Source organism: Lactuca sativa, chromosome 7 (assembly GCF_002870075.4).
Source record: "Lactuca sativa cultivar Salinas chromosome 7, Lsat_Salinas_v11, whole genome shotgun sequence".
Lineage (NCBI taxonomy): Eukaryota > Viridiplantae > Streptophyta > Magnoliopsida > Asterales > Asteraceae > Lactuca > Lactuca sativa.
In genome coordinates this window covers 80,422,640-80,435,177 of record NC_056629.2, presented here as the reverse complement: position 1 = coordinate 80,435,177, position 12,538 = coordinate 80,422,640, and the positions used below count along the sequence as shown (strand labels likewise).

At 37.2% G+C, this 12,538-nt stretch overlaps 1 protein-coding gene across 1 annotated transcript; it reads right to left on the bottom strand.

The window, feature by feature from the left end:
* Positions 1–5,254: 5,254 nt before the first annotated feature.
* LOC111914012 (endoglucanase 25) lies at positions 5,255–12,240 on the bottom strand. Its single transcript, XM_023909751.2, has 6 exons — positions 11,547–12,240; positions 11,147–11,460; positions 10,612–11,073; positions 9,821–9,956; positions 9,568–9,740; positions 5,255–5,884 (listed from the first exon to the last, which is right to left on the bottom strand). The coding sequence occupies exons 1-6, from the start codon at positions 11,923–11,925 to the stop codon at positions 5,483–5,485; spliced, it is 1,866 nt and encodes a 621-aa protein (XP_023765519.1). The 5' UTR covers positions 11,926–12,240; the 3' UTR covers positions 5,255–5,482.
* Between the last annotated feature and the right edge of the window lie 298 nt (positions 12,241–12,538).

Below are 12,538 nucleotides of genomic sequence, written 5' to 3'. Positions count from 1 at the left end.
TTAAACAATTGTCGAGGACAATCTAAGGTTTACCAAAGATTGGTTGCTCAAGGACAATTGGAAGTATAGTGATAATTCTGGAAGGACCATATTGACATAGTCTGTAAGGAGGCAACTCTTGTTCAGAAGTGATAGTCAAAATGGAATCTGGAAATGTTTCAAAGTTAGAATTTTCAATCTGTTTAAGATTAGGAAACTTAATGCAAGAAGGATGTTTCCAAGGAGCTGATCTCCTTTGGAATACTCTGTAATGATTGTTGTCAAGTCTTTCTGACTTTGTGCATAATCATAACAAGAGGATCAATGCATATAAGTTTAGAATCTAACAGATTTCAGTAAATGGCATGAATTTGGAATTCTTGCATTTGCAGTAAGGATTTGGGGGTGTGAAAAGAGAATCATTGAAGTTATGTTCAATTGATCTAGTTCACAAAGTAAAGATCATAGAAAAACATAGTATGCATACTTGGTGTGTGGCATGACTAGTGTTTTGGAAAAAAAAACATAGTGTACATGCTTGGAGCATGGGACAACTATTGTTTTAAATTCAAGAATAAAGTTGATAGCTGAAACAGTGTACAATGAATAATGTGTAATCATATGGTGATAAATAAAAGGTGTTTTATTTATGTTCAAAGGGTTGATACCATATTGGATTCAATTATTATTGTGTTTCACTTTGCATGTTTTGACTTCCCGAATAAACTGGGTTATTCTTCCGGAATGACTAAGTTATTCAAACCATCCACAGTCAGTCATATTTTGGAAGTAGATATGAATTAAGACTGTCATGATGGGTTGTAGAGGTCTAAGGTGTTGGACAAGGCTACAACAATCATGAGTGCTTATAAGTTCTGAGTATTGGATTCAACCCGCGCTCATTGGAATCACTTCATGGATTTTATCACGAGTGATCATGAGACGATAATATCTTATATTCTTCAAACCTAGAGATATGAGTTGTTACTATGAGTTGATAGTACATTGATAGCACGAAAACGCATTTGGTAACTCGGTGCTATAAAACGTGCCTTTGTGTATGATTCAACAAGTAGTAGAACAAGCCATATGAGTCGAAGTTTATCCGTTCCTTTTACCTTCGGGATAAAAGCGATATCTGTGGGCCCCTCGATGATTTGATGATGACAAATGGAAGTGCTCGGCCGGGCCAGGACTGATTTGATTTGTTCAATTAGTCAGTTGTCATAAATCGGAAATCGGGAAACAACAAATGGACAGAGAGAATGATTATAATCCATGTCTCAGTCCATATGATATCTAGAATGGAGGAATATATGATCCCGTATCTAATGGACAAGTCACTGACAAAGGTCAGAGTTCATCTACAAGGTCAGAGTTCGACAGAAGCTTTTGAGAGCTACGATTGCCGGTTGGTTCCTGAAGTCATACGCAATAATAGTTTTAGACTTATCCAAGTGGGAGACTGTTGGATTAATGTCTAAGTCCATAACTATATTTGGTAAGACTTGACCCGACCCGGCATGGTCCATTTGGGTTGCATACCATCATGCACTTGAATGAGAGAAATAAGACACTTATGGTTATTAATATATTCTAAGTTCTAGTATATTAATAATAAGAATAATAAGATTATTTAATTAGTATTGATCAAGAATTAATCTAGGATTAATTAAGTGATCAAAAGAAGACTAATTAAATATATGGGTTGATTGTGTAAATCATCCATACTTGTATAGTGGGCTAATGCTCCATGGATAATCAAGTTGGGCTAAAACCCATAGGATGGTCCATGGATGCTCCATGGTGTATTTGTACCCATGGATCCAAGGAAATGGAAAGCCATGACAATTAAGAGTTTACCCTAATTGTGTAACTATATAAGCATCTTATTATTGAGGAAAAATCGGCCACTAGTAGTATTCAAGAAAGGGCTAGCCGATTTTGGTGAGTGTAGAATTCTCTCAAGTCATTCTAAGTGTTTTGATGATTGTGATTCCATTTGAGGTGTCACACTTGGGGCACTAAGCACTCAAGCTTCATGAAGACTTTCTACATCAAGAGGTATGTATTCTATCTTGTTACATTATTGTTTCGTATGCTAGATTAGGATAATACCTTGGAAGTTCTTATTTGCATGTATAATAGAGAAAACATAGATCCAAGGTATTTAGGGTTGCATGTACACTTAGGAAGTGTTAGAATGCTCAAAACCCAACATTTCCCACCCTACCACATACCATGCATAACCACATACTGCACATACTGGGCCACGCCCCTACCTCGGGCCTCGCCCGCTACAACGGCCCCGCCGCTCCAGGCCCCGCCTGGCTTCGAGCCCCGCTCGGATACAAATCTGTTTCACTTAGGCCTCGCCTGTCACAGGGCCTCGCCCACTAACATATAATAGCACATAAACATATCACATCACATCACCTAAGCTAAACACATACTAACGGATCTTGTCCTAAGGCCTCGCCTATTTCTAGGCCCCGCCCTTGTCCTGCTACTGATGAGTCATGGAACCCCGTCCATACTCCTGCTGATGGTGAGGTACGGGCCCAGCCCACCCTCACTCCTTCCCTAACTTGGGCCTCGCCCCTGATCTGCTGCTACTGAGATGTGGAACACCATCCACACTCTGCTATTGGTAAGATACGGGACCTCGCCCACACTCACCTCCCTACCAGGCACATACAAGTATCACACAGACAACAAATATAAACTATCACATAAACCATTCCTTGGGCACCCGCCCTCTATCATTGGACCTCGTCCCAAATATCATACTAGCATACTATGCCTAGGGCTAACCCCCGGGTCTTCTACTCATAACTACATGGGCCGGCATTGTGGCCGTAGACCCATTCATACAAAGGGAAACTCACCTGCACTGGCTGAACTGGCTGATGAACCCACTAGCTGCTGCCCGGCAACTCTCTGAACTCCTGCTTCACTCGCTCCCCAAGCTACCAATATCAATGCAACACTGAGTCTAACTGACCCCCGAAAGACAACCAAGTCAACTCTGGTCAAAGTCCAAGTCCTGGTAAAAGTTAACCTTCCAGGTCAACCCTACTCGTCGAGTCACCCTATTGACTCGCCGAGTTCATATGTTCAGAGTCCTTCTATTCGCGACTCGACTCGCCGAGTCTACCGATTTCCGAGTCTTGACCTGTCCAACTCACCGAGTCTCCATTCAACTCACTGATTCGAGTCTCAACTCGAAGGGTTTGGGGTTTCGCGACATGATTCGCCGAGTCCAAGAACAGACTCGCCAAGTCCGAGACAATCTTCAACAGACTCGCCGAGTTGTTCATCCAACTCACCGAGTTTCTGCCCAACTTCATCTGACTCGACGAGCTGTTCATCCCACTCGTCGAGTTCCTTCAAATCTTCATGCTACTCGTCGAGTCCACTCAAAGGACTCGCCGAGTCCATTCAGATCTCCATACATGCAGAGGACTTTTGAGTCATGCATGGACTCCAAACTGTAGATCTACCCTTCCCAAGCCTATTCCTCACGTAAAGTTGCAAACTTTACGTGTACGGAAGGAGATCTAGGCAAAATACACCATAAACTAGGGTTTAAGGCAAAGAGGCTCCATAATCAACTCAAGGGCAGGTACTTTATGCTTCTTAAGACCATAATATGCTTAGATGTGAAGTAGCAACTTCAGATCTGGCTTCTAACTCAAAAGGGGTAGCTAATCATGGCTAAAATCCCCCAAAACTCACAACCATAATAGATCTAAAGGAGGGAAACGACTTAATACCTTCAATAATTCAGAAAGTTTCCCCAATCTTCAGATCTAAGGCCAGTCCTTGAAGCTTCAATGATTCCCTTCTTTCTTCTTCCTTCAAATCACTCAAAAATGGCTTGGAAGTTTGAATGGGCAACAATGGGGCTTAGGGTTCGATGTTCTAGGTGAAAGAGGCAGTAAAGGAACCCTAGGGGAGAGAATGAGACGTTTAAATAGGCTCCAAGTCCCGAATTTAGGGTTTTTCTCGCACAGACCAGACTCGCCGAGTCCCCTTGGCCGACTCGCCGAGTCGGTCACTTACTCCTCGACCCGGATCCCGCTCGGACTTGCCGAGTTCCTCCTTGGACTTGCCGAGTCTCCCCTTATAGTTAGGGTTTTCTTTCCTTTCTTGGCCTTCAAAACTTTGGGTGTTACACAAACGTGTTTTCAAAATTTTCATTTTTATTGGAAAATTTTCCTAGAAAACTGGAAATTTTTTCACAAACAAACACACCCTTAGAATTTCAATTTTTACATATTCATATTTTATTTTCAACTTCTTTTTCAAAAAAAGATTACATATTCGGTTTCATGCTTTATGAATGTTAAAACCATGAAATTGCTTTTACACATTTATCTTTACAAACCAAAAGTCCATTATAATTAAATTCAGTTATATTATAATATTATAGATATATAACCGGAACAATACAAGCTTAATGATTTGATGAAATGATTCTTGATAATTTATAAAAAATATTCCAGATAGATTGAACATAGTATAATGTTTTAAAATAAACAAATCGATAAAGCATTAAATTTTCGATATTTTTTTCTTATTAGGACATCATATTTTAAAAACTCTACTTGAATTTTGCTTAATTTTTGGATGACATTCCTATATTTGTGTAGAGTTTTTGAGATATGACAAAATCTATTTTGAACAAATTAACCAAAACACCCCGTTTGCAAGCGGTGTCTAACCCCTAGTTCATATACAAAAGCTACCTAAATAGGAAACTGGAAAAAGCAAAACTAAAACCAAGAAAACCCTATTCTACCAATATATACATTACAAAAACTAATTTTGTAGCAAATTGCAAATTAAAGTAACTTGATTTTAATCAATTTTATCTTAGGAAGTGTATTTTTAGAACAAAACACAATGGGCACTTTTAAGTTATAACCAATATATGTAATGTACTTTATTTTTATAGCAATTTATTCACATTTATGTTATTTAAATTTATTTATCATTGTAAAATTTATTTTGAGTAAACTACATTGTTCTCCTGTAGTATGGTTGTACACTAACATATCTGATAATTTGATGTTATTTCTTCCAAAACTCTATCTACAAAATGCATGTTGTTACATCTGTACCTTTTGATGATTTAGATATGATACAAGTTTATAAAAACTGCCCTCTTCCAGATCTAAACGTTACACTATTAAGACATAAGTAATATTCTGCTTTGCAAGTTTTTTCATAAGGATTTCTTTTTCTGCCCAAAACTTGACAAAAGTTTCAATAAATGGAAATCAAGCGTGTTTAAACATTAAAAAACCAATTGTTAGTGTCACCGAGTTTTCATTGTTTCAAATACTACAAAAGATTACTTACTTTAATTTACATACACTAGAAACAATTCAAAGTTCAAACTACATACAATCAAAATACTCTTTCTAAAAAAAGAAAGTCCAGTAATTAGTAATTAGCCATTCTGACTATTACAATCCAAAAAAACAACCATTTATGTTCATGGCTTCCATGGAGCTGGTGGCGGTGGTGGAGTGGGAAACATAGGCGGCACTGCCGAGAAAATCGTGTTTTTATCAACTTTAACCGTTCTACCGCCAGAGAGGGCCACCAGTGCCGCCACCAAACCAGCATTTCCGGCGAGTGTTGGCTCCGTGTAATTGTAATTCATTCGCACATCATGGAATCCATCATGTCTATCTGGCCCTGCAACCATGGCTCCAAAAATGATATTGGGATTTGGTTTTTTTGAGTTTCTCCATTTATATCCGCCTTTACAGCTGTACTTGATCTTGTTTTTGGGAATTGATGCGCCTCTGTGGTGTACGTGTTTGGGGTAGTGATTGCCAAATCCCACAACATAACTCATCTTTCTCGGGTTTTTTCCAAGGATATAGTCGATCTGAGGAACAAAGAGATATATATTTAAGACAACTTTGGACCAAATCTGAAAAATTCAATACACCTCAAAGACCATTTCTGTAATTTTATATAATTTATCATTTCCTAGAGATTGTAGAATCAGTATCATTGCAACCTAAGTCTCTAATTCCACCACCGATTCTCTTCAACCACAAACATACACTGCTTGTCGATTCCTGCTACAAACAAATCTTTTTTCTTCCATAGGGGGTATCGTGTAAGTTGCTTAACGGTATCGCCAAATTCAAACTGGTCTTCAAAAATAACTGTCAAGGACATGTCTATGTTCCTTTGTTAACCTTCACCGATAAACGCGTATCCTGCAATTACGCCCTCAATGCTCTTCTTATTGCTATTTAGAGATTGCACCTCACTTCCCGTTACAATGTCAAGGCAATTCATATTTTTCCCTAAACACATATTTGATATGTTGAAATCGTTTGAGTATTAATCCTTCTTAATGAGATTGTTTATTTTATGTATTCAATTAGGGGAACAACTAGGAGAAGCGATGATGATTGTTAACATTGCTCTTGCTTACAAACTGGAATTGACTTCTTTCTCTTTCACCGTTTACTGGTTTGGTGAGTGTCTATTATAATCGATGCTCATTTTTATGTCACAAACTCATTGTTTGAGCTTTCAAATCTCGTGTTGTAACTTCATCCCTAATATCTCATTTGCATCAATGTAAGTTTTTTCTGTTATCCTCTTGGTTGTACAGCGAAAAACAACGCTAAAATTTCCTTTTAGTAAAACGTTATTAGATGTGAATAAGGACCGGACATCAAAGGTAAACACCAAAGTTGGCCTTTCGTAAAAATTTTCAAAGGTCAAGTTCTTAAATTCAAATTAGCATCGTTGCACTGAGGATTGCAAATTCCATTAAGAACTAGAACTTTGAAATTTACATGAAATGTCAACTTTGGAGTTACGTTCCTCCTGATCCTTATTCTCCTCTAATGACGTTTCACCAAAAGGAAATCTTAAGATTGCTTTTGGTTGTACAACCAAGATGGTAACAAAAAAACCTTACAAAATGATGCAACTGATACATTAGGACCGAAGTTTCAAAACGAGATATGAAAAGTCAATTTATGAATTTGTGGCATAAAAATTAACATAAATCATATAGACACTCACCAAACCAGTAAATGGAAGGAAAGAAATCAAATCGAATTTGAAAGTAAGAACAAGATTAGCAACCATCGTCCATTCTCCTAGTTGTGCCCGAATGAAAATATAGTATGAACAAAATGAACAATCGAATAAAGAGGATTCATACACAAACAAAAATGAAATCAACCTTTCAGTATTTAGGGGTAGAACAAGAAATACTTTGACATTGTAACCGACAATAAGGTGCACATGCACAGAAGCAATCTCAAAATAGCAATGAGTAAGGGCATTGTGTTCATTAAGGGCGTACCGGAAGGATACATGTTTAAAAGTAGAGGTGCCAGTTAGAGGATCAGAGATACTGTCCCTATCATCGTGTCGCCGCCTTGGGGATGGTTTGAATTTAGTGAGACCGATAAGCAACTTGTAGGATACCCTATGGAAGAAAAAGATTTGTCGCCATCAAAGTCGACCAAAGTCCGCCATCATACGGATGGGCGGTTGCGGCAAAACTGGAAAGGAGCATGGGTTTGTGGTTGAATAAAATCAGAGGCATCATGTAGTGGAATTAAAGACTTACGTTGTGAAGATACTATTCAACTATCTCTTTTATCTCGGTTAGAATGCTTTGTTTGCATACCGTGTGTGTGTGATTGCGCGCGTGCACGCATGCATACACACACAACAAACAACACCACCAACAACATAACCCCAAGTCCCATAAGAATGGGTAACGGCAAAACAGGGTATATTGGTTGTTTAAAAAAATAACTAAAAAGCTAAGTTGCACGGAAACGGATACGGTAATGTGAAACGGATACGGAACAGTAACGGGAAACGGCAAAACCCAAAAAATCAAGATACGGATACGGCAGAGATACGTCAATGTCAATATAAAATTTTGTGTGTGTGTGTGTGTGTGTGTGTGTGTATATATATATATATATATATATATATATATATATATATATATATATATATATATATATATATATATATATATATATATTGATGTCAAGTCCCGCAATGGAGGTTGATCTATTGATGTAGTTGATGATCCTTGTGTTTCTTGAGAAGCCATAATCAATGATGTGATTAGGAATTAAGAGAATCAAGAATGGTGATGAATGATGATTGACGATCCTAATGAATTGTGATCGACTAATCGTCTTTGATCGAGAAGACAGGAGACGACTCACGACAGGGGAGACTTTGATTGACGATCGGTTAGGGACTTAAGGGAATATCAAATACGTTTTGAGCCTTAAAAACAACAGCCATTAGTCTTTTTTGGATTTAAACTTAAAAAGCTCATGTAAACCTTAAAATAAAATAGAAACGGCTAGGAAACTTCATCGAAACTTTAAGGAAACTTCGCAGAAACGTTTCCATGATATCCGATACTTCCAGGAAACGTTTCCAAGGAGTTTCCATAGAGTATCCGTTTCCATGGAGTTTCGGAAACGGAAACGGCAACCTTAGAGAAGTTTCCATGCATCATAGCTAAAAAGCACCAACCATGCAGCAAAATGAAACCACAAGGACCAATTGTGAAACTTTGTTTATATTTAACTAGTTAAGTTAGAAACCATTGAAAGAAATAACAAAATCATGACAATGGTCTAGGGAGCAAGGTGATTTTCTTTTTAACTTGATAGATTTAATGGAGATGGGAATTTATCTAGCAAACATATATAGGTATTTTTGACTTAATGTAAACAAAAGATAGAAAAAGTCACGAAAATTAGGTTTTTACCATTTCGTTGTAATTATTTACAGATCCGCACTCATTTTTTCCTTCATTTCCCCAAATGTGCCATCATTTTCTCAAATACTTTTTAAAATTCATGTATCCACTTGATGGAACAAAAAGGAAACATGGTCCGAGTATTTCACATTATCCAAGCAACATTATTACATTATTTATATTACCTTTTGACATTATTATATAACTACATTATTATATTATTTCATTATAGTTTTATTCATAAACTAGCATATTACATTAGTTTATTATTTTATTGACTTATCTATATATAAAAAACACTAAAGTTTTGAACAGATTAAGAAGATAGAAGAAAATGAATCGCAAGATAAATAAAAACGACTTCTCCTTTAAAAAAAATGAGTATTGTAAACAATTCATTAATACTTAACATTGATATCTTGATTATAAAGTTGTATGCAAAATATTATAATTCTAAAATGTAGTAAATGTAAAGCTATACAACATGGGTACACATATTATAAAAAGTAGATATATACAAAGTAAACATTATTGTGGATATCCCATTATATTAATGTTATTTATGAACTAACGAGTTGCTTAACTATCTTAATAAATGAAATATCTTTTTTCATTGAACTATAAATTTTAAATAGTTATTGTTACTGTTTTACTAACTAACAAATTATTATATTAACGTTAAAGTTAACAAATATTATAAAAGTAAAAATGATTTAACGACAGTGGGCCCACTTTTGAAAGATGTATGTAACTCTATTGATAATTACAAAGCTAACATGACACAAATGAAAGAATACCTGAGTCTCAGCAAATTTCCTTAGCACATCAGTTGAATAGAAATTCGGTCCACAATACCACCCTGGAGTGTCTGCAGCATCTAAATAGTCGCTAAAAAGGGTCGCTAAAAAGGCTGCATTAGCAACGTACTGAAGAGGCTGTGTGTTTCCATGATTCAATTGTATCATCCCTCCTACAACATCAAAAATACTTTAGTTTTATAGTTAAATTAAGAAAGGAAATAGAGGGTTGGGTAATTTAGTAATTTACTACCTCTTGTTCGGTTAAAACTTGTGAAGTATGGCAAGTATGAACACATGATTATGCTTGTTTGGTTATGAAACGTCTTCAGTGTTTGTTCATATGGGTACCCAGGACTTAAAAATAATCTTAATCGAGTCAGTAGCACCTACAAGATAGAATAATGTTATTCATAAGTGAGAATGATGTATAAACTCACATGCAGTATAACACATTATGTGGGATAGGACTCATGTCCATGCAACAAAATTTTCAAATTTTCTCCTACCCAAATTGATGTTAATCGGACAAAAATTGCAATTTTGTCTTTTTGTCCAACCCAAAAAAGCAGGATAGAGACTGATGTCAATAAGACAAAAATTGCAATTTTTTGTCCCACCCAAAAAAGCGGGACAGAGAATTGCTTTTGATCTCTTGTTTGTGTAAAAGACGTAAATACCCTCGTCGTAGAAAATAGCCTTAGAAATCTTGCCCTGGCACATCTAGTTATGTCTCATGTAACAAACGCAGTGCGTTTGTTACATGGGACATGACACAACTAGACAATGCCAGACAAGCTTTCTAGGGCTATTTTCTACGACGAGGGTATTTACGTCTTTTACACAAACAATAGATCAAAAGCAATTCTATGTCCTGACTTTTTGGGTGGGACAAAAAACTGTAATTTTTGTCTTATTGACATCGGTCTCTGTCCTACTTTTTTGGGTTGGACAAAATTACAGTTTTTGTCCCATTGGTGGGACTGTGAGACTGATGTCAATGGGACATGACTAATATGCCTAACACAATACAAGAAAACTTACTTGAGCTCCAGGAAGCTTGTTATCCCAACTAAAAACACCATAATTCGGTCCTCCCTTAAAGGCACCCGCATGCTTAGCTAAAGTCGGGTGACTAGCAAGATACAAATACGACTGATTCCCCGTTGCATAATACATCCAAGCTCCACCCCACACAAACTCATCCCAATACATACTCGAATTATAATAAGTTGCAGCATCTGATCCACCACCACTATACAAACCACGTTGATCTCTAGCAAACTTCCAAAGCGTTTCAGCACCATGGACAAGTTTCTTTGAGTAGATCTTGTTGTCCTTGAAAACAATGGAAGCTGAAGCTAATGCTGCTGCCATCTCAGCTGCCAGGTCAGAGCATGAAGAACATGTGGTCACGGGTCGTGGGTAGTCAATGTCCTCGGGTCGCATCCAACAAGTTTGATCGTTTGGATCACTTGTTCCTCCCGATGTATCACCATTTCCAACCTGTGAAACATCGTGTTTTTAGAATTTACACTTCCAAATTACAATTCAGAATCGAAGAAGATTTGAAGCTAACCTGAGCTACAAGTTGGCTTATGCTATCAGCAGAAGAATTGAAGGTTTTAAGAAAGTAATCAGTGCCCCATTTGATAATATCTCTAACATGAGCAAGCTCTCCTACAGCTTCGTATTTACCACTGTATTCAATCACACTCCAACTCAACAGAGTCATGGCCCAAGCTTGAGGGAAATGAAACTTTATCGCATCCCCAGCATCATAATATCCACCCACTAAATCTTTCATTACAGCTCCTGATTTGTCCGATTTTCCATCGTTTAAACACGAATTACCCCTCCATGAAACATTATTATGCCTCGGAAGCTTTCCAGCTGAAAAGGAATCAATTGCGACGGAGGAATAAGGAATTAAACAAAAGAACATTAGATCTGAGTAAAGTAGAAAGGTGGTATCTTACATTTTTGGGCATTGAAGAACATGAGAGCTTTGTGGAGTGCAATAGTGTAGTTATCTGGTGCTGGAGGATGCTTGTGGTGCCTAGGCACGTTCTTGACTATGACTGTAATTATTCCGGCGATGAAACCAGCTGCTAGAATCGTTCCAATCGTCCAAATAAAAATCTTACGGCTGACGATGATACACCCCAGATCTACGTACCTTTTCTTCTTCTGTTCTCCGGGACCTAACAGCCAGCTTTGCTGCGTTTCGTCTAATGGACGAGAAAGCGCCGCCCTGTCGAAGTCGTTCAAGTTCCTGCTCCGGTCATCGTCTGTCGCGGAGTCAGCCGTGTTTATCTCCAGCGGCCCACCCCACGGATCTCTCCCGTACATACTCATGACTGTATTCGAGCTTCAATTGGGGCGAAACCCAGATGGAAAAGTGGAAGAAAATGAGTGTTCTTGACGAATTAAGCTTTACCCAAACACGATTTTTTTGATAGAATCACTCGGAACTCGAGTGCGAACTTAAAAAGTAAAGAAAAACTGAAGATAATGATGAAATCAAGCCGTTGTAATGTGAATCGAATTGGGTATAGCTTGAAATTTTACATGCTAAAACTAAAACGCAGAGCTGTTTCTTTTTGCCGTGTTTGAAGTGAGATAAGAGAAAAGAGATGGTGGGGATTCGGGATTGACCCATGTGATGCCACGAAAAGTAAAGTGACAATAATTCAATGCATCTTTAATGGGTCTTTTTGCTTTTATTTTTATAATCTTCGACCATCCATTTTCGGTTAGAATCATTCTAAAATTGTTTTTTAGTTGTCAATAATATGTATGGCCCATATTTTCACAATCAAATCTTTGAATGTTTGACACAAAAGATAGTCTGAAATTTGTTAAATTAGCACAAAATTGTATAGTTGTTCAAAAAACTTAGAGCAGATCCTAATATATCGAAAAATTATCCTACTTTTCATCTTTCCATAACTAGAGTTCTTACATTTTT